The sequence below is a fragment of the Amblyomma mixtum genome, chromosome 5, assembly GCF_055824585.1.
Source record: "Amblyomma mixtum isolate Tamu chromosome 5, ASM5582458v1, whole genome shotgun sequence".
NCBI classification, from domain to species: Eukaryota; Metazoa; Arthropoda; class Arachnida; order Ixodida; family Ixodidae; genus Amblyomma; species Amblyomma mixtum.
Window position 1 is genome coordinate 63,372,845 of NC_143016.1, and position 23,478 is coordinate 63,396,322.

At 45.1% G+C, this 23,478-nt stretch overlaps 1 protein-coding gene across 1 annotated transcript; it reads right to left on the reverse strand.

Moving 5' to 3' along the window:
• Positions 1–210: 210 nt before the first annotated feature.
• stck (LIM zinc finger domain containing stck) lies at positions 211–18,806 on the reverse strand. Its single transcript, XM_089544743.1, has 10 exons — positions 17,289–18,806; positions 15,415–15,540; positions 14,966–15,011; positions 14,097–14,284; positions 12,029–12,100; positions 11,432–11,509; positions 10,554–10,704; positions 9,322–9,463; positions 4,978–5,053; positions 211–3,377 (listed from the first exon to the last, which is right to left on the reverse strand). The coding sequence occupies exons 1-10, from the start codon at positions 17,762–17,764 to the stop codon at positions 3,242–3,244; spliced, it is 1,491 nt and encodes a 496-aa protein (XP_089400869.1). The 5' UTR covers positions 17,765–18,806; the 3' UTR covers positions 211–3,241.
• Between the last annotated feature and the right edge of the window lie 4,672 nt (positions 18,807–23,478).

Genomic DNA, 23,478 nt, shown 5'->3' on the forward strand with positions numbered 1-23,478 from the left:
CAAGTTCGATATATCTCGACTGGACTACAAATATAAATATGAAAGAAATATATATTGCGTTTGTGTATAAGTTAAAATATGTGTACGCATATATTTAGCACCTCGACCCTGCTAACTTGTCAGCCAAATATAATGAGCATGTCATGCATGCTACCATGAAAAAAAAAAATACCGATGTTTGCCATCATATTGTGATCACTCAAAGCTATATTAGTTCACAACAAGGTATTTTTATTGTCTTCACAAACAAGGTGGCGCAAGTTGTTGCCAATCTATACAAGCATGACAACAGACATAAAATGTGCTCCAAACAGAATGCTAAAAGGCACTGTCTAAAACAATCTAAGTTAGTACACGCACAAACATACGTAAAATTAAGGCACATACTGCGACATAGTAATTGCTAATCCTTTGCATAAAACACCATGATGACGAATTGTGGTTTTGGCGTGCAGATTGCAAATGTCCGCGTGAAAAAGCCAAGGATGGTAATCTTAGTATGAATGAGCACTAATGTCTGCCGCACTGCAAACAGTAAAAAATGCACTCGGTAATTAATGTAGCGACAGGCATCTATCTGCCTTCAAAATGGGTTCCTAGCACAACAGCAACACCAGTCGAACAATGGTTTAAAGCCCGTTCAGACTTCTCAAAGTGAGAATGTAGCACGCTAAATGTTCTGTGGATATGCTAGGGATCAAAAAGCCTCTATCTATGACATATCAGCATTTTGATTTCAAGGTAACAGTTTGCAATGCCAAAGTAAATGCTGCAACAAAATGCAGTGTGCGTGAAGGATAACAGCAATATATAAACAGCCTTGTAGGCTGGTAAGGCACAGGTGACGACAACAATACACAAATGTGTTGTGCGTAACTCTAACATCCAGCAATAGCAACCAATACTTTTGTTAATAGAATGGCCTTTTCGGATATATATCACATTGAATTTTGGTCACTAATTACACAATAAGTGATGAAAATATGTGTCTTCCTGCAGCAAATGCCAAATGCAAAGCAAATACTCCTAACAACACATGGCTATATTTGGGGATCACTTCAAATATTTTTAAGTATTCAATCCATAAAATTTCAAATCCCAATATCCAAGCATGCCTTAGAGGACAACAAAAACTGATGTTCCAAACTTTCGTAGAAACCTGGCTGCCATGACCTTGGGAAATTCCTTTAAGAGCAATGTAAACAATCACGTGATTCACATACACAACTACTACATGCTGCTGCTGCTACCAACAGGATCCACATGCAATGCGTACATATAACTTCCTACTGCACTAACTGCATACTATAGTTAAAATCAAAACTGCTACGGAAATGTTAAACAAAAACGTATGACGCAACAAAACAGTTGCCCTCTCTCTACGTTTATAGTATATATGAGAAAAAGAAAGCAAAGTTTTGCAGTGTTGCATTTTAATCATAAAACAAGGATGTAAATCTGCTACCGTAAAAGGTCACCTTCAGATCATGTTAGCAACAGCAGCCAAGGGCTGATTACAAGCACTTTCAGTAGTGCCAGAACAGACAGCATAAAACTGCATCCATACAAAAATAGAAAAAAGAAGCTGATGGCAGTGCTTTCAAGAACATTGCTTCCAATCAAATTTGCAGCAATTTTAACAAATGACACTGTGACAGCCAGCACAGAAGGCTGGAATGAAGTACGACTTTATCCCAACAGCACTAGCACCTTCCACAAACTAGGATAGGCGCCAAATAGTCCCAACTACAAGGAAGCACAAGTTGCTGCAAAATTTAGAAAGTCCGCTCGCAAGTGCAAAGCACATCAAGTAACAGTCCAAACCAAAGTTTGTCAGCAGATCATGCAGAATGGATGCTAATTTGGGTGGGAGTTCAGGCAAAGAGCCTCAAATCAATAACAGATATAATAGACTTCAAAACACAACAGCACTCAGCCTTGTGTAGAGCAATACGAAATCTCAAAAGGCAAGTCAAATTTGACAATCATAAGACCTTCAAGCACATGATTAAGTGAAGTGACAGCCACGTTGCTGTTCACATCAAAAGACTAGATAGTGCCTTGTCCTCAAGTCTCAACACTTTGCAAAGTATTGTAGCAATCAAATGGAGACTGAGGACTAAGCAGCTATACACACCTGTCTCGTAAAAGGCAGCTTAGAGGATTCAGATCGAACATGCAGAAAGAAATCCAGCCAAAAGGCTTGTCATGATTGTGCAGACCTTTTCAAAAACTGTGCGTTTCTTCAATACAGGACATGTTTTAAAACAAAAGTTTTCAGCACGAAACAGTGAAAAACACTTGTGCAAAAAGAGCAGTCCATTACACTAATGAGAAAACAAACAATGAGATTCTAAAAGGAAATATATAAAATCTATAAAATAAATGGCGTGATGTGATCGAGAGCAGATACTTTCTGGTCTCTTATCCTTTGATGTCCTTTGCAGCAGATGATTTCTATACCATGTCCATCAACACAACAATACAGCCCTAAGGAGAACAGCCACATTACTGGGCTTCTAAAATTGCATGCCCTGGCCAGTAAACAATACAACCAAGAAGATTTCATAGTCTTGAAATAGTAGAATAATCCATTTCAGAACCTGTTTGTGAGAGATTCATATCTCATATAATTTTCCATAAATCTCATTTTTATGGCAGTCCCTCAATTGATTGATATATAACTGAAACAGAGCAGAGAAGCCAGCAGGCATCAATACAAAGGAAATCTTTGACATGCAATAAGTACCATAGAAACGATTTTGGGATGAAACTCTAAAAATCTGTTTTCATTAAGCTTGTTTCACCTTGCCTGAATTTCTTTCCAAGTAGCGCTGAAATCTGCTCCCTAATAAAAGCACAATTTCAACAGTAGATCCCACCTATTACCTCAACAGTAATGCCTGCTAGATTTTTGCTATTCTACCAGATATAATCTCACATTGTCACATTTGATACCACTCTAATTGCAAAGCTAGGCACTATATATAAATATATTTCTTGCCTGTCTCCTGCCATGGATAGCATTCTCTGTACTGGTATTAATAGCAACATCATTGTCATCAATATGTAAACAACATCAACAAGCATAGGGAATCGATGCACAAATTAAGACCCTGGCTATGATGGCTAGAGAACTACGTCTAGGTAATATAGTAAATATATTACTCTTGTAAGCTTGGCACACACACTAGTTGATTAAATGCTCGCTCGGAGCAAGCAAAGAAGCTGCTTGTTCTCTTCATGCACATGGTTGCCACGTATTGGCCTTGGAGTTGACTTCATAAGATTTCTTCAGTCGCTTCTTCAGATCACTGGGGAACTTCTCAAAGCACCGCTTGCACACAGGCTTAAGGTCAACCTCAAAGAACTTTGTCCTGCAAACAAAAAGTGCAAGAAATCAAGGTGGGCTGAAATGCATAAAGATCAAGGAAGAGGGATAGAGAGCCATGTCAACTGCTTCAAGAGCTAAACTAGTAGAACCTGACTTAAATGCTGTGTATATTCTACAGTATTGTCGATTGGACACCAAACGCAATTTCCTGCAAGGTACATTTGCCTGCCCAAATCAGCTGGACAATGCTTGAATATATTTCATACTTTTCTGCATGCTCAAGAACATAAAAGGCAGTCCGGAAACTTTTCGACAACACTAGACTTCTTGACATCTCGGCTAGTTATCAAGAAGCAGCTTGCCCATGTGGTTCTTCCTATTCATCATCACCATTGTTGTTCCTCGAGGTCCGAGCTCGATAGGGCTGCCTCCCAGCCCTCCCGCGTTGGCTGATTTATGATGTAAATGCTGTCATTTTTCTGAAAAGCCCATACCATATGGTACAAGTTTGCCTTCTGGCCACAAAATTTGCACTGTGCCGAAAAGGACTCGGGCTCAATGGCGTGAAGCGTAGCTGGATTATTGAAAGACATAGTTCGTAGCCTGCGAAGGTGGCACTCTTCTGATTTACTAAGAACCTTAGCGGGCCTCGGGAGTGTCTGCCGTTCAAGGCGCAAATGTTGTAATATTTCTGAATATGTTGTTAACGGAGAGGGGGAGCCTGAATCATCAGAGCACGGGCAGCGGCTCTTGCCAACGGCGTCCTGGACTAGGAACCCGATCAGCCTTCCCTTCAACTAAGGCATTGTGGCTTTCAATAAATGTTTTCATCATCATCATCATCACCATCACATGGTTATGTCTAGAGCAGGACCATGTCAGGTTATGTTCTCTGTGTATTGCTTCATTTCTAAATCAGAATTCTGAACAATACAGAATGATAAAAGAAATGCTGGCCCAGCATAAACACATGAGAGCACATTTGAAATTCATTTCGCTATTCTTACAGTCAGTATTCCTCGAACTGCGGTACCTAGAGCCATGATAACCTTTGAGAAAGCTGATAATAGTTGCTGCTGATCTGATGTGAGCCCCTTCGTTTCTGACATGCAGTGCTGCCATCCTATACATACACATGCATATACCTATACACACACATAAAAGGGGCAGGGGGCTCCCTAAGAGACCCATGTCTGAAAAAAGTACTATTTAAGTTTTTTGGCCGAATTTCAAACGTTTGCAGTTGGAAAGATGGACAACTGTAGCTAGAAATAGGTGCCATGAAAAAAAAAGTTTGTGGTATATTAACCTTCGCTGTACTACTTCTCTTTTGTTCTCTTTAATAACATTTCCACCTCTCTAACTACATAACACAACAAAGGAGGCAAAAGAAATGTGCTCACGGCAATTTCAGGCTTCAAGCTCACTGACTGTAATTCACAGCCTACAGCACAAGAACAAAACAGGCAGAAAGAAATAAAAATACCAACCTATGTGCTTTGTTTCATTCCCAATGTGTTGTAAGCTATGAACCCTGCTAAACTAGCATGGCCGTCTTTCCATTCTGTTCACTAGGAATTCACGACAGCAGCAAAATAATGAGCAAAACAAGGATAATGAAAAAACAAGTATACTCAGCTTACTTCTGACTCATTTTCTGGTCGCAGACAGAGCATGCGAAGTGGTGGACACACCAGGCTTTGTTGAGGGCAGTGAATACTGAAGGAGAGAAAAGGAAAGACAAGAAAAGAAAAAGGTATTGAGGACATTTAAAGTTCACAAAGTTCACTTCACCTCACAAAATTCAAGTAGCCAGGAGGCGTTAAATCATTCCGATCATTCAGTTTGCAGTAAATAAACGTTCATTTACTTGATATATTTTTAATTCCCCTCTGGCTGACTGGCCAAAACTCTGCAGTGCTGCAGCAGCTACAGCTAGCATCAGGTTACCACAGGCCCAACTCATTAAACTCTTTGTGCACTTGAGAACAGTAAGCACTAAGCCAGGACCCATGTGCAAACCTATTCCAACGACCCAAAATAATAAAATACTGGCCAGTCACACATCGTTGTACTGGATGGCTTTATGTATCTGTCCATTCATTAGGTGATGCAAGATACAGCTTCCACAATGATGTACAGTTATAGCAGTACAGACAATATGCGCTATTTTCCTGTCCTTAGCAGCATTTACCTTCAACATGTCTGCATTTCGCTAGTGCGTTCCTTTTTCTTCGAAACTTGTCTATATCTGCAGCAGGGATGCGCTTAAAATGTTCTGAATTCAAATGGACTGCCAACAATCAATCCATTAGCTAAGAGAATAAAAATAGTGCTTTTTTTAAAAACCCATTCAAACATGAGTACACCAGCCTTTGCTGCTAAATTAAATGTGAATTGAATAATGACATGTCCACATCAAACACAATTACGATATCATGGATGTGATGCACTAGATTTCTGTACATTGCTTATTCAAGACAGAGAAGTACTTGAAAGACACTTTTACTGACAACGCCACTATATGAGCAGCTTCTAAGAATGTACTGCTGCATCAGACGAGAGATCAGTTACCAAAAATAAAGCATGTGGCTAGGCTAGTATGTTACCATCACTAGACAAGCAGGTCACTAATTCAGATCCTAATAGAATGAACAGGGGTTAGCGTAAAAACCCGCGTATAATACGAGGTTTTTTTCCCATAATTAGCGTCCTAAATTTCCGCCTCGTACTATTTGCGGATCCGAACAAAAATTTTCGAAGTTGCTCGAAGTTTTGGTTTCGTTTTTGCAGCGTGGCTACAGCTTGGCTTTGCTATTGGCGCGTGGCTACGGCTTCGTTACTCTTGACAAACAACGTCACGACGTCGTTTCTTTGTTGATCCGTTGGGTGCGCCGGGGGGTAGCGGTGTGCTGTGTGCCTATTGACAACGCACGTGCTCGCATGTAAGGCTCGCTTCGTGAAGTGGATATTGTTTTGGGGAGCACGATGTCAGGATCTCGAAAACAGTGCTCGGCTGCTTTCAAGCGAAAAATGATTTTAGCTGTGGAGAACATCGGCAACGGTGCAGCCGGGAGGCAGTTTGGTGTCGTCGAAGGAAGCATTCGTGGATGGCCACGACCGCCACGACAGATAGAAGCCCTTTTCGCGTGCAGCGAAACGCGATGAAGCTTTCGCGGCCTCTTGATGGTTGTGTAAACAAACCATTCAAGGACGCAGTCAAGCGGTGCTACGCAGAGTGGATGCGCTCAGGTGAGCCTGCAGTGACGCCAACCAGGCGGCCGAAGCAGGCTTAAGCGCGGCATCTCGAACGCCCTCGATGGCACGGAAGATCAGTACATTTGGGATGATTTGTCGGACAAAGAAATGTCCGAAGAAAGCGCTACTGAAGAATACAGTGATTGAAGTGGAGTGCGGATGCGATTTGAATAAATGTCTTCTATGAGCTTGCGTCACTCGCATTATACGTGGGTTTTTACGGTATTGCAAGGGGAACAAACAGGAATGACTGAAGAGCAAACATGGAACTAGATCAGTGGCTTGATGGTGCTAGAACACCAGTGCAAAAAGAAGCCCTACATGTTGGAATCTACCAAACACACAACTTTGTTGGAAACAAGGGTTATTAAGAATGTCGATAAAAATTTAACAAGCACGAGCCACCTAGATACACCAGTAAAAGGACAGAGGCCACTATGTTTCTTTGAACGCCTACTAGCTTGCCATTTGTTCACCCCAAGTTATGCCACATATAAGGGGCACGTACTGTTTAATGAAACACACGTTACACTCGCCATAACATGGAATGTGCAGCACTTGCATCATTTACTGAATGGGCTAGGTAGGCATGTAATGAACCATTTGAAAATTGAAAACATCTGCGTGCCCCTGCTGTTAGTGCCTCTGGCATGACTGTGAATGCTGTAATCTATTCGTTCATAGTATGTGGTATCCATTTTGTTGGTATGTGGGGTTCAACATCCCGAAGCTGCTCAAAGGCTATAAGAGGTGTCGTTGTGGAGGGCTCCAGATTAATTTACACCACCTGGGTTTGTTTAATGCTCACTGCTATTGAGCAGGACATGGGCATTTTTGCACGCCTCCATTGAAATGCTGCCATCAAGGTCAGGATTCGGCCCGTGACCTCTGTCTCAGCAGCCGAATAGTAAAGCTAATGACCAAACGCAGCGGGCACTCTTCACTTTGGACCATCCAGTATTTCAAATCACAGGTCATGGGTTTAAAATAACGAGCTGCTTTTCTCCGAAGAAGGGCATAGGCACCTGCTGAAGCTTGTGAACACCATCAAATTTAGTGAAATGATGAATTGCTCGATAACCAATGAAAAAAAAAAGTGGGCTCTATTTTGAGCACATAATGCTTCAAGCCTATGCTTAGCAGGTTGAAAAACTGAGCCTAACAAACCCAACCTAAGTGAATACATAGCGATGAAACTCCCCATCACCAAAAGTGTCCTAGTTGTGCTAAGAAATGTTTTGAGTAGTGACAATGAGCCAGCCATGTGCACAGTAGATTAGTACATAATGTGGTTGATCTCCAAAGGAATGCAGCTGCAGGTGGTCTCATAGAAATAGAGTGGTAATGCAAAACATATCAAGCTAGACTTTCTTGTGCAACATCATTTATGATCATTTCATTTGATTTTAATGGCACAGAAGCAGATTGGCCAAAGACTGCCATGTACTATAACATGTTCAGTCTGCATGAGGTGAAGTCAGAGAGCCATTTTTCAAAGCATTTTATCCCTGAGGCACCAAGCACCATGCCAGGTGAAAGCTTGTACCCATTGGAAAAGCAGTGAGGACCTGGTGACACAGGGGGATGAAACCCTGCGCCCCTCGTATGTGAACCAGATCCTCAAACCACCAAGCCATCATAATAGATATTACAGTCGCTCACTGATTTTTTGGACTCGGCGGGACCCGAGAAATAGTCCGAATAATCGAACAGTCTGAAAAATCCGTGAACTTAACAAAATAAACTTTTCTGCGAAAAACCAGCTTTCAAAATCGTGAAAATTGTCGCTCCACATGTTCCGCCTACTAGGGACAATATTAGACTATCTGAGTCATAGCCGTGCTTTCTTCATGTCCGCACCCTATCACATCATGATACCGGATAGAGTGATGCGGCCGTGGTCATGCCGTGAATTAATGCATTCCTTGCGCGAAGCAAGAACAGTCAGTTTGCATGGGGCAATGATGTTCGCGAAGACCGAGAGGTAACCCGTGGGTAACCCACGGGAAGACGCGAGCGGAAGCGAGCGCACCCGAATACAGTCCCCCCCCCCCCCCCCTGCTCCCCTCGTCTACCGCTTTTGCTGCCCTGCACCGCGGGTTGCGCCATCCAAGCCGCGGCGGACGCTGCAGCTGTACCGTTTTCAATGCGACCGATAATCCTTTGCAGGCCATCTCGATGGCAATGGAGAGCATCACATTATCTCGAATGGCAACGATGGAGACCAAATAGCCAAGCCTATCCAAGCCAGTCCGATTGCGCCCGCTGAGCAGATTCCGTTTAAATCCAAGATGGCGCCTTTCACGGTGGCGGCAAACGGGTTGGTCATGACAGCGATGCCCGCTTGCGTCTATATTAGGCCGAAATAACAAACTTTCGGCTGAAAAACTTTCGGACTCCGCAAAGTCCGAAATATCGGTTATGATAATGTACATGTTTCTATGAGGTGTGCTACGGTTCCTCAGCGAAGTCCGAAATATTGCGCTACTCCGAATTATTGGAGTCCGAAATATCGGTCGGCTACTGTACATGGTGCAATAATATCCACTGCAAACATTTTGCATGGGCATCAACACCTGGCGAAAATATAGGTAAACATTTTTTTAGACACATTACGAAAAAACATTTTAATGTAAAAAAATCAGAGGTCCAATGAAATAATAGTAAAAAACTCTGCTGTGAGCCTTTACGGAGAAGAAAGCAGTAGAAGAAATAAATGTGCCACTTACCATCTCCACCGATGACACTGTTGCAGATGTAGCAAAGGTTGCCAAACAGCTGGTGGTAGTGGGTCTCACAGTACGCCAGCCCCTTCTTCTCGTAGTGCCGGTGGCCAAGGAAGGGCTTCTCACACTTGGCACACACAAAGTGCTGCAGCACAGCAAGGACACAATTGCAGGAAAACAGCACATGCAGCGTCATAAGACAAAAAGTCTGCATTAAACCAGCAAACAGCAACTGGCGCGAAAAACAGATGCACTCCAACAAAGCAATGCCGTTTCCTTTTTCTGTTCTACAAAGTGACATTGCAATACTTGACCAACCATTGTCATATCCGCAGTGTTTCCAAAATGTGGACCATCCGTAACATGTGAACTACAGTTAAAAAACAAGTTACGACAGCAGGGGCAAATCCCCCTGAAATAGAAGCCAGCTGCCATGTCTCTAATTATTCCAAACAAAAGGTGTTACTGCTTTCACAGCAAGCGCAAAAGCTGCGTGCTCTAGTACGTATTCAGTTCATAGAAAACAATGATAAATTTTGGTAAGTCTTGGACAAAAAAGTCAAGGCTCATTCTAAGGAGCAGTTTTCATAGAGTGACGCTGCCAAGCACACACTCTACCCACAATGTGGCGCGTGAACAAGTCAGTGGCCTAGGCCGAAAAAACGTGTATCTAGCTAGCTCTGACAGCAGTGGAAGACTCTGTATATCATGCAAGCATAAAATGCGAGTGGCCTTTGCCAGTTTTGACGTAAAAGCAATACCAGCCCAAAAAGCCACTGGTGAACATGTGAACCTCCTAGCAACACTATTCCAGTGACTGCTTAGTTTAGAGCCAAAAATAAAACAGACCTGAATCATAAATGAAAGCAGAAGGGTTAAAGGGAAGCAAAGCTGCAAACAATATTAAAGTAGGCAAGGAGGCAACCGTGGGAGAACAGTGTCCATAATGAAGTGAGCTTGCCTTACTGCATTCTGAGAATTCATGTGTATGCTATGCGCTGAAAATTCACTAGCAGTATTCAAACATTCTTATGCAAAATCACGACTTTAGTACAGAAACTAATTAAACAAGATTCAGAGCCTGCACTTAGTCTAATTCCTCAACTGCAATGTAAGACTGCACTGAAACCTACCATTTTAATCCATTTTACCATTCTACCCCTTTACATGCCGATGTGTATGATGATTCCAACCAATGAACAAAATCAGAGCAAGGCCAGGCACACTTCTCCTACCTCCACGTGCCAGTTCTTGCCAAGTGCAGTGACTACACGCTCCTCAATGGGTCGCCGGCAAGCACCGCAAATGGGGATGCCCATCTTGTCATGACAGCGGAGGCAGTACAGGTCCCCTTTGACTTCACGTGCTTCCGCGGTCAGCTCCACACTGCACGCAAAGCACAATGCATCAATGATGACCTAACAATCTGTGCTGTGCACACAAACGGCACACAAAGTTGGGCACTGTCCTCTGCAAAAAGCCAAGTCATAGTGAACCTTTGTCATTTAGTAGCCAGGCCTTTGGTCTAGCATGCTCGCCTCCTTACCAAGCCAACAGAAGCTGATATGCAAACACTAGAACAGTACAACCCCAATTAATCAGATTCTGCTAAATCAAGTTTGCCTGCACATACTATAGTAACATTCATGCCTCTGGGTAATCTGCATGAGCCAAGATAAGCAGCAGTCATTCAACGTTAACAAAAAATGATTAACTGGGCTCAGAACACAAAATCCAAGAAGGTAAACAGCAACAGCATGTCTGCAAACTGTCATTGCAAGGACTAACCATGCCGGCCAGGTAGAACGGGTTCAGCTTCACAAGACAGAGGGCATCATTTGTAGCACAGCTATGCGCAGCTGCCCCTAATCTCTGGATTGCAAACACACATATATATATATATATATATATATATATATATATATATATATAGCAGACACAGCAGTTTACCACACTAGCAACAGGTGTCAATTAACTGAAACATAGCCCAATGATGACTTCAAAAAATGAAATTTAAACTCGTAAGCCCTGTCAGTCATATTCAAAAAACAACGCAAGACAATGTGCATTCACAAATAGCCCTGGTATACTTGAAGCGAGCGGAGACACTTACCCGCAAGTGGTGCAGTTGAAGTGGTACGGGTGGTAGGGCTCACTGCGGAACTTCAGAGGCATGTCGTCAATGATGCCGCTGAAAAACGAAACACACAAAGATGTTTGCCTCTCATCCCCTGCGGGGTCAACAAGCCATTCAATACATAGAGAGACATGAGACTAAGCACCGCCTGAACAATAAGCTTTGCATAGTACATAAACTTTCCAAGGACAACTCTCTGCACCCTTCTATGGGTGTCAAGAAATTGGTGTTTTCTCCTCAATATAAGTAAGCACATAAATAAAAACAGTGGCTTAACGCTGATCCCACTAGTCAGCATCACCAATAATTAAACATCCATTTTACGCTGCGACCGACTTGCAACACGCCAGCAAAACGACTTTAAAGGAGAGATAAAATTCTGCTTGAAGCCACGAAAAAACAGCTCTATATAATATAATACAGAGCCTGAAATTGTTACTTCCCCCTGGGGTTGAAAGCCACACGGGCTACTGCATGAAATAGCACCAAATGATGCTCACATTGTTATCAGTAACTTTCAGCTCTCGTGAGCAATGACCGCTGTGCATATTCTTTCAGATGAGAGGTACTCACTGGCACTTGTAGCAGATGTATTTGCCACAGGCTGCAGCCTTTTCCTTGGCATTGCACTCATGACAGAGGGCTCTGCACAAATACAAGCAAAACATTTTCATGCATACTACGATGAAACGCAGATCTTGTAAAGAAGCGACCCACAATGCAAGCACAGAGGAGTGAATACAAAGACTGAACTGCCACTGGCACTGCCAGTTGCAGACATGCTGGCGAAAGCTACCTCTTCACGCAGATCAGAGGCCCAAGGAACATGAGGAACGACTGAGCCACCGCAGTCGGTCACAAAAGCTACAGATGACGGTGAGCCTAAAACATCTGTTATGTCACCAGAGTTGTTCAGTAATGCTTTAAAATTGTATTGTACTGGAATTAGAGCACTTTAGATGTAGGAAGTATCTAGGGCAATTTTCTTTTCTTTTTCAGTCCCTTGATTTGAACCTTTTTTATTAGACACACTCCACTGCCTTTCCTCAGGTGCTAAAGGCCCTTTATGAGGGTAGAGGTAAAAGCATGTGAGGCCTCTCACAATATGAAGAGGCTTTGGGGCTCTGTAACCTAGAACACTGCGAGGCCCTGTCTGGAAACGGAAGAGCAGCACTAGTTGCTCCTGCCATGGCCACAAATGGGCCTTTCTGCAAATGTAGCTTACATAGCCTGAGCAGGTGCCAGAGGCTATTGTGGTGCCATGCCCCATTGTATCACTTTGGCATACGTTGCGTTCTGTACTATGGTCAGCCGCCCTTCATTAAAAGATGTTTTCTTTTCCTTCCAGTGTTACTTCGTTTTCGCAGCCAGGCATGACCGTAAGTATCCTAGACATTCATCTTCAATGGTTGATACAATGTGGTTCCACATAAAATCATCAAAGGAATGGTCCAGGACAGCACATATCCCGCAGGTTAATCAGCCATGGCAGCTTATGAGCTGCTGCCACACTTCTGACAATAAAAGCAATGTAAAAAATTTGGAGTATAAAGTGGGGTTCATATTTTTGCATACAGTTTTGAGACAGTTACTGCAACTTCCTTTCCTCAAATCAAATTTTCCATTGCTTCATTACACCACCTCTTTCTCTCTCTTCTTTCACTCCCACCTACCTCCCTTTCCTTACAGCTGGGTTCCAGTGTCCACCGAGATGTGAGACAATGACTGAGCCTCTCCTCAAAAAATGCATGTTCAAAGCTGTTTCCAATGAACAAGGCCTCACAACAGGCGCGATGGCATTCCAATTGTGTGCTGTAACAAGCTGTTGCCTTCCACTTCTAAAGGCGAAGCTTAAGCATCTGCCAATTTTTTGTTATTACAAGAACCCTGAAAGAGGGTTGAACAGTTTACCTGCTGTGTTAGTGTGAACTAAATGTTAGCACAGAAATGTTCCCTTTGTCTAGGGGAAAAAAAGTCTGATATGTAGCACATACACGCCCACGTCTCAGAACAGAGTTATACCCTTTGAAAGATGGGAACGTAACCTTCAAAGCACAGTTAACCACCATTATTTTCACATGTCAAACATCCATCACGGGAGCCTAATAAAGGGCTGAAACAAACTTGAAATCAAGCTCACCCATGCCAGCTGTAAAGCATTGCAATAACAAGATGTGATGGTAACAAGGTAAGTTACGTCGCCCACAGTTAACCTTAGCCGCCAGGAAAAAGGAAAAGCTATAAAAGAAAAACAGAAGACAGGACAGGTGTGAGAGAGAAGAAAGAAATTGAAAGGTCAAAAAGATCAGAGGGAAGGGAAAGGAAAATGCCCCGCTGATTCCCGAAGCTCGAATCAGCCTGGGGGTGCCATTTACAAAAATCTGGAGTCAAAGCAGTGCATTGCCTTTGCTAAGGGATCTTGAAGGTGCGAACACTCAGTGTCGGCTCAAACACATGGATCGCCTTTACTTCAGACACAGCTCAAAGCTACACATGGCTGGGCAGAGGTGGGCTGAGGCCATTTAGTGCTCGAGTTTGCAGTGTCACAGCACACCAAACAAATGTAGAGGCAGACCCGAGGACGAGCACTTGCCTCTATCTCAGCAGGCAAAATGCAGTCTGTGTAACTAGAGGTGCCTACCTTCCAGCATTCTTGATGAAACCTTGGTCAGCCAGTGGGATTGTGCAAATCTCGCATTGGAAGCACTGGGGATGCCAGTTGTTGTTCATGGCTTTGATAACCCGACCAATGATGAACTCTCCACACTTGCCACAGCAGGGGGCGAAAAGGACGTGGAAGTCATGCTCACAGTACTTGCGGCCCTCAAACTGCAAAGCACAAGGCAAGAATACAGGAAGAATGCCTAGACAGCGTCGAAAAACATCCTTGCTGTACCACTAAATGCTAACACATTATTCAAAAACAAGTACCAACATTATTCCCACAAGATATATATGAGCTTGCTGTGGATTTTCATGTGTTTTGCAGTTACACAAGAATAAAAAGACGCCAACTTAACACCATGTAGAAACACACATTTACAGTGATACTTCTGTACCTTGGCGCTCAAGAGGTAAAGAGCACAAAAACCAACACAGAAAGGAAACACACAACATGTGCTGTATTGTGAGCCTCCCCTCTGCAGTCTTCCTGTTTTGTGCTGTTTATACTTCAATAAACGACTACCAATTCAAGCTCGTCTTCACCTTTGGTGTTTAATAACAACAGTGAGAAGGCCGGCTGACGTCCTCAGTGACCAAATTTAATCACAGAAAAGATTTGTGTTATTGAGCACTGCTTGGTGTCAAGCATCAGTTTACCTATCTGCCCATAAGGTCCATACTTTTTTTTTTTTTCTGGACTTTACATTCACAACATGGTACAAGGACTTCATTGCGAGAAGTTCCACTATAATTGCTACTTTTGCCATGACAGAATAGCTAAAACACTTCATGATCGGTCCTGCTCAGCACCAAAATTGTTGAAAAAATGTGAGTAGAGCATCTTACCTCATAGAAGACACCTTCGGGAAATGGCCGGAAGCACTGGCAACAGCTGGCAACGGACAGAAGAAAAGGCACAGTAAACAACCTCAGCAGCAATTGTATGGAGAGTTCAATAAAGCCTGTCAGGTAACTGTCTATTCTGGTTCTTGCTGTTAATTTAGAAATCATGACGGATACATCGCAGTTAGTTACTACATGAGACTCCAAATGAGTCTTTTAGCGCATTTAAAATGCCGCCCCCTTCCCCCACATGGAGCCTTTAGCTGACTCAAGTTTCACTTGCAAAAGATTGTTTGCGAGGTCAGTTTTTCGTAAATTCTAGGCTATTTGCAGAAATGGAGTCCCTTAAAGCACATCATTTTCTTCCCATTGATGCTTACTGAAGTTCCCAAGCTATATGTGTGTTCCCACCAGAGAAAGATCCCCACTGTGGCTTTATCCACCTTACTTACACAAAGCAAGCCTGGTGCCAGACTTCGCCATGCGAGTTGACGATCTTCTCGTGGGGCTCGAACCCGTCCCCACAACGGGTGCAAGCCATCGTTTCGAGCGACATTAGGAAGTTTGCCTCCGATTCACTGTCAAACAGAGGAAGAAAGAAGGTAAAAATAAAAAATTAAAACACAATTATGTTGTGCCTTCGTACCACTAAAAAATTTTTGCTTGCCTAAACCTTGCAGATATTCACTTGAATATTACTTGAAACATTTCGTTGTCTTCAATTGAATGTTCACAGAACTATATAGAAACTTCATCTTTGGAAGGAAGCACAAAAAACAAAAAAGAGCACAGAAAAAAAACACACATGCACTTTCTTTCTTAGTATTAATTTTACCACTTCGTTCTGAAAATGAACGTTGTCCAATTTGTTGAACTCGAAAGCCTGCTATATGAAAGCACAAAGCAGAAGCGAACAAAAAGGCAAGCATAGTTTCTGGTCTAGAAAATGGCACAAACAAGAGCCGAACAAGCCTAACCTGTAAAATCACTAGTAAGTTAAAAATGCCATATCCGATTTGCCTAGGCACACAGAAGAAAACACAAAACTGGTGCAACCTTAAAAGTCACGCCAAAAACAGTACCGTACATTGCTGAATGTCTTCAAAAAGCGGTGTTAAAATCTGCTGTTCACGTTATATGCATATCTAAATTTTCTTTCCCACAAAAAGTGCCCATTCAAAACAGCCAATTGCGCTTTCCATGTTCTCAAACACTGGAGATATAATGCCCACCATTACTAGAATCCTGAAGGGCAAATTTTGAACGTTCTTATAATGATAAAAAGCTGTCTATTTGGCTCAGCTAGGTCACACTGGGTTAGCTACGGGGTGTGGACAACTGGTTAAGACAACGTAAGAAAACGCATATTTTTTCATCCTGTAAACAAACGAGAGTACTCGAGTGCACCCGGATTGTTTAGCAGTGATTATGTACCTTATCTTACATCATAAAGTTGTAACCAAAATCCACTTTGATGTCCTGTAAATTCATGGCGATGCACCAATATTGACAGACATGACCCAAAAAACTGCTGCGTAGCTAAACATAAAATTTTACAGTGAGGAATGAAACGAGTGCAACAAACACACGTCAGTAAAGGGAAGCCAGCAAGTAACAATATGCTCAATGCAACCTGACCCCTTACGCCCTCACCGTTATCTATGAATGTGCCTTGCTGGCTCGCGATAAGTTTTCCCAAGTTTACTGACCCCTAGATAAGCCTCTAGGCATCTCCTGCTTTGAAGGAACTCCCCCTCCATTCATAGCCAAGTGCTCAAGACCGTATTTCTCTAATCATATTTTTCAAGAAGAATGCCTCACTATTTCTACTGCTGAGCTGCTTGCGCACAGTGCAAAATGGTTGAACATAACATTATTTGCGTCACTCCGCAGAAAGCAATAGGATGCACATAACAGCCTGCGTGATCCTCTGCCAAGATAATTTAGTGTCGGATGGTCTCAAACAATGTGTGCAAATCTTAATATTCCACCATGACAAGCAATTTGCTCCCACTGCTATTCATAACATGTAGTGCAAATTCTGGCCCATATCTAAAAACAGTACCATTTTTTTTTGTTTTCTTTGCTGAAGTCTTGAATTTGAATGTTCTCTTTATGAATGGCTTCTTTCTAGTTTCATGCAATGGGCTTGTTAAGGATTTATGCCCAAAAATCCACTCTTTCAATTATTGCAGAGCACGCGTGAACTGCTAACCGTCGACACGAAACCTGCACTCAAGCTGGTCGGAACACAGCTGTTGAGCAGTTCAATGACATCGCGCTACAGCTTAGAGGGAAGTAGCTATTGCCAGAAAGTGCAACCTACTCCTCCACCTCCAAATGAGGGACTGCTGATGATGTGCCAGGAGATGTGTAGAGGCCCTCATTAGACCTCGAAGGACTGCCAACACCATAGCCGCCACCACCACTGCCCCCTCCCCCGTTCCTGTACTGCAGTGAAGATGACGAGGTAGACACGGAGTCGTACGAAGGTGTCATTGATGCAGAGCTCGTCCTCTTGGGCGGCTCGGGCGGCGTGTTGTCGTAATCGGACGAGTTGCGCGGATAGTGGTGGTTTCTGGCCGCCACGGGAGTCTGCCGAGTGGTGCTCGTAAATGTCACGGGGGGCATGGGCGGCGACGGCGCCGAAGGTTCGCTCACGTACAGACCGCGCATCCGGTCGTTCAGGTGGTCCTGCCTTCTTATGTAAAGCGGACTGGCGTCCATCTGCCAAGGGATCTGGTTGCGTCCAGGCTTTTGCCTCGCGCCATCGGCGCTGGTCGTGTAGCGGTTCATAGACATGACACCTCTAACGTCCTTTTATTCGTCTCCCCAATCGAAACTGTTTCCCGCTATGCCGCCGCCGTCGCTTCTCCTCAGAAGGACGCCCGCTTCAAGGCCATACCTAAGTGCCGTCCGCGCTGGCCAATACAGGTTTCCTCTCACTGCCGCCGTTTGAAATGCGCAGCTGCCGTCGGTTCGTCCAAGCCCAGAGAGTCGCTTCACCGGAACACGCTTTTCTTCTCAGTTTCTCCTGAAAGCCTTCCTGTGCAGTTGGTTGCTCTATTCAGAGCCCCGATCGTTTTCGACAGTACTCTTCCTTTTCGGAGAACTCTGTTTACAAAAACCAGGCGGGCAGATTCTGACGAAACGCGAGGCGAAATTTCCCGGCTAACCGGGATATACACTCGAGATGCAGGCTCACCGAAATGTGGCACGGATCACGCACGCAGCGCCGCTGGCACGCCCGACATATGTTTCGGCCCGATCCGGCCGCACGGCACAATAATAACAAAACGGGAGGCGTCACGCCGGCGCCTTACGGAGAAAAGAAACACCACGACGATCGGCGGAAAGGAAAACACAAGAGCTCTCCCTCCGCGCCGCCGTCGCTACCACCAGCACTGGGGCGTTTCACGGCCCGAGCGAACAATGGGGCGCAGTCGAGTTCGCCGAGTCCGCAAAATTCCGCACTGCAAAACCGATAAACGAATGCACGGTATCTTGCCGCCGCAGTTGCTCGATGCGAGAGACACGACTTGCGGCGGCACAAAGGAAGGCGTTGCTGCGAGGCTCTGAATCACAGGAGGAGGTTGACGACTGCCGCTTCTCCTCCACCTCGGCGCCAGAGACGTGATGACTCGCGCGCGAAAGCACCACCGAAGCGTGAGCACTGCACGTGCTCGATGCACAGCACGTGCGGAGGCGCTAGCACGGTGATCGCCGCTGCGCGCTCGAGCAGATCGATTCACACAGGGACGCGTCGCCGCGATGTCCAGCCCGTCGAAGCCGCAAAGCCTGCCAGCAACGGCCAGCCCGGATAAACGCTCGCATCCCTCCTCTCCACTTCCACCACGACCCCCCTTTTCCCGTGGTGCATTGCGACTACCGGAAACGTCCGCTCGTTTCCTGCCAGCGAGATCGAAATCGAAACTGGAGAGGATGCGCGTCTGAGCGCGCAGACGTAACGACGTTTCGGATAACAGAAAGGGGAGCGTCAGACGGGGATGTACGCAGTGCTATAAATATTATTTTTTTTTTGTCTTACCCCAGGCGGAAAAGAGAGGATAAAGAACTGCTAGGAAGTCTAGAATCATGCGCTCAGGTGAAGAGTGTGACGCTGCAAAAATAAGCCCGGGAAATATATCAACAGCTATGATTTGCCGCTTTCAGAAATGATGCGCGCCGTAATCAATTCATATAGTGTGCTTTCCTCAAGCTCAAAACGGCTTGGAAGGCAGTAAGCGTTGAATGCAACCGAGAGTGAGGTCCTCGCGAGTGGGAAAGAAAAAAAGGAAATAAAGAAAAGAAGCAACAGCATGTGCGCTGCAGAAAGGTACACGAAGCTGGAGCATGGAGGTGCATTTTTTTTAAGTCCTATTCGCAGCAACATAAAGCTCGCTGAATTCACAGATGCATACGCAATAAGAAAAAAGAACTGAAAGCTTATTCCCAAAGCAGCGCGAGATCCAAGCACGCCTCAAAAGCAAATAGAGTTTTAACTACGTCATAAGCATCTAGTTGCAATGGTACGAACCGATTACAACGCCTTTGAATATGGGTTCGGATCCCACCAGCGGCATGTGATTGTTTTTCTTCTGATTTCTAATAAAATAACTTTAAATAATTACCCTATTAATGTCCCATTTATGAACACCACAAATTAAAAAAAAACATCCCTGTGCTCCTTGGTTTCGTTGAGTTGACTGTTGACCCCCGTCATGTAGTGTGTGTGTACACACACACACGCACACACACACACACACACACACACACACACACACACACACACACACACTTGCTTTCATAACGCAACTAAAAGAGGGTAAAGTACCAAGTAGGGCCGGGTGCCACACAGGTCGGCGAGTGAAAACATTGAGACTGCGGTTTTCACTATAAATTCAAGTCTTACCGGACTAAAGCATTCATCCGCGCATTCCCCTCACCCCCTCTTTCCGTGAACGGAATTTCCTGTCGGAGGCGCCAGCTACGAACACGGAGACAGACAAAGTTTATCGACCAGCCGATTTCGAAACTATGCAATGGGCTTTCGTGTTCTTGGGCAACCCCTCTGCCACGAGGCACAGCGTTCTTTGCAAGGGAACCTCGGGTTGCGCAACTTTGTTTTCATTTTGCGCCCTCTTTCGACATGCAGTCGGGAATCCAACTCGTGACCTTGCGCTCAGCAGCCTTGTTATTCGATGCACTGGAAGGGGAGAGCCCCTTTTGCACACAAGAATTGGGTAAGCGTTCCAACGGTTGCGTTAAACTTGCCTCAGCCAAAACGGACGTGCATCTAAATTTCTAGAGGGCAAGAGGTCCCCCTTTACTGGATTATACAGGGAGCCGTCTAGCACCCATCGCGGTGGCTCAGTGGCGTTCAGCAGCTGAGCCGTTGGCTGAGGCAACGGCTACAGTTCGATATAATATGAAGGCAAACGCAAAAACGCTTGCTTGCAAAACAGAGTTGATTTGGCCCGCAAAGCTCCATGTAATTATTCCGATGACGCGCACTTCGTCTTCGTAATTCGGCGGCGTTGGGTCACGTAACGTTCCGCACTTAGGTCTAAATAAATTGGTTTTTGAGTTTGTTACAAAGATGATGAACACGGAGTGAATGAAAACGAAGAAAAAAATCTAGAAAATGTAGTTTTTGAAGTGGGCTTAAAATTAGACTTCGTTTTCAATAACATAAAGCTGCTTTTCCGTACGGGTAATTTCAGCGCTGAGTTACGAGCCATTTCTGAGAAACGGACAAATGAGAAAAAAAAAATCCATTGTGGAATTTTTCCAAATTTTAAGACATTTTTGCAATTACTACTACTGCATATTATTTGTGCCAAGTTTCATTAACGTAGCTTTGATTAAGCCGTTGCTACAGAATACTTTATTATTACCAGCAGCCGAGTGGTAAGGGTTTTTTAACGGCGTGCACGCGGCATCAGAATGTGTGACGGTGACCGGCAGGTCGATGCCGGAGGGGCTCGCATGATTGACGTCGCACGTGCAGATGGCCGACTTCACGGTTGTCAGGCAGCGACAAGAGATTCGGGAGCGCATTATTTATGCAGACCGCGCGCAATTCTCGTCCGTCACCTTTTACGATCCTGGACACGGCGCATATGTGCCCGAGCGGCATCTCCGGTAGTACATACGGGTCGCCGTGTATATTTGAATGGGGCTGAAATTACGAATTCGTGCTTCCAGCCCTTCTCCGGCGAGGCGAGTCTTCTGTAGCTGTCCTGATCAAGACGACGCATACACTACTCGCGAGCCTATATCTGAAAGCTCAGCTGCGGAGCCTGACAGTTGTTAGTAAGTGGAAAACGCTCGAAGAGATGCATGAATGATTGAGGCGACGTCGGCCCCTGCCTCGTCAAAGCTGCAGCAAATATGCGCGTGCGGAAATCAAGAACATGGCGCACTAAAAAATTTCCGCACAGGCTCAACTGTACCTCTTTCGCTATTCATTTCACCTTCTCCACTAGGCCGCCGCGGTGGCTCACTGGTTATGGCGCTCGGCTGCTGACCCAAAAGACGCGGGTTCGATCCAGGTCGCGGCGGTCGAATTTCGATGGAGGCGAAATTTTAGAGGCCCGTGTACTGCGCGCTGTCAGTGCCAGTTAAAGAACCACAGATGGTCGAAATTTCCGGAGCCCTTCACTACGGCGTACCTCATAGACTGAGTCGCTTTGGGACGTTAAACCCCAATAAACCAAACCTTCTCCGCCGTACCTCACCTGCGGTGGCTAAGGCCGCGACGGCCACGCTTCGGTGGAGGCGGAACATTTCTCTCGGTAAAATTTGGTCTTTGAGAAAACGAAAGGGCGCAGTAACTGTCTCACTTCTCCGTGAATACTGTAGCCGCACCACGAGGGAAAGAAGGAAGGAGGTTAAAGACGTTAAAGATCCCCATGTGGCCGGAATTATTTCGGAGCCCTCCACTATGGCGCCTTTTACTCTTCTTTTACTTACGGTGCGGTTCAAGTGTCCACAGAGATGTGAGACTACTGCGCCATTTCCTTCCCTCAAAAGCCACTTTTAATTTTCAAGGAACACAAATCAAATTCAGCTAGTGGCAACACCATATCTTTACAGGTACGTCTCGTCTCGTTTATCCGGACAAAAAGGACGCGTAACATCAGCGCCTGACACTTCTGCCCATGCATGCGCTGTTTTCCCTGAATGCAATGGCTGTAAACTCCAAAAGAGTCGCACTCTGCGCGTATGTGGGTATTCTATTCGTCACCCTTAAGGTCCCTATCACCATCATCATCGATGGCTATATACGTTAAATGCCCACTGTTCCATATCCAGCATAATCAGTTTCTTGCACCAGGACGCCGCATTTTATCTTGCCTTGATTTACACCGAGTAACACGCGTTAAATTATAATTTATAGTAGATCACCACGCAGCCGCAGCCAGCCGTCCTAACGGATCCTCAACGACCAATCGATTGAGACAACCACGTGATTCTGCATAAACGAGTGGATGCGTTATAATGGCCACGTACGCGCGACCTGGACGAGCTTGGTGGACGAGTATTAACCGGAGCCGAAGAAATCAGCGCGGTCTAGAAATCGATCACTGACACCAGTGGGGTAGAGTAAAAGTGTCATATGCGCGCGGCCAGGGCCGGAAGGCGCGAACTGTGCCGGAACTCCGAAAGTCGCGCGCGCGCTATTTATGTTCTTGAACAGTGTCCAAGGCCTCGAAGGGGCGGGGGCGGACGGGTGCGAAGCAACAAGCAGGGTCCCTAGACTGCCTGCACGGATCACAATAAAAAGCACAAAACTGCGCCGCGGCCAGTGAACCAGATGCCTTGCGACAAGGACGCCGGAAGATGGACCGCGTTTGATCAAGAAGAAAAAGTAGAGCAGCGGCTCATGTATGATATGTATGCGCCGTTCTGCAGAGCGACACTTCCGTTTCGTAGCTGCATATATAGTTGATGCTCACGCTACCGCGGTCCATCGTCCTGGTTAATATAAGGATGAGGATCGAGGTCACGCGATGGTGTTTTATGCATACGCGCACATCGGTGCGCACGCCATATATACGTCGTATATCGAACGTGTACCCAGCGATCGTCACTCGTTCGGTAAAGGCGCTCTTTCACGTAAAATACGAAATTTGACGCAGACGTACGCAATTACTACGTCTCGGTGATTCAGCATTCACGCGCTTCTCGATCGTGGAGTCTTCTAGCGATGCAAGAAGGGTGAAAAGATGCGTGAGCGAAATGGGAACAGTAGCCGCCTGGGAGGTACGGATATGAACGCGAGGCCGGCGTAGGGAGAAGCGCGCAGTGAGTGTGTAGGACGTCCGGCCGTAGAAGGTCAAGTAAGCGCGCGCGCGCTGCGCTGACTCGGTTTGCCGAGGCCTGCGTCAAACACCGACGCTATGACTCACATCTGGCAGCTATGGACGCCGTTTGAACACTTTCAGAGCATCGAATAAGCACAAATCAACAAACGGAGCGTGAATAAAAGGAAAACTCAAGTACACCAATGA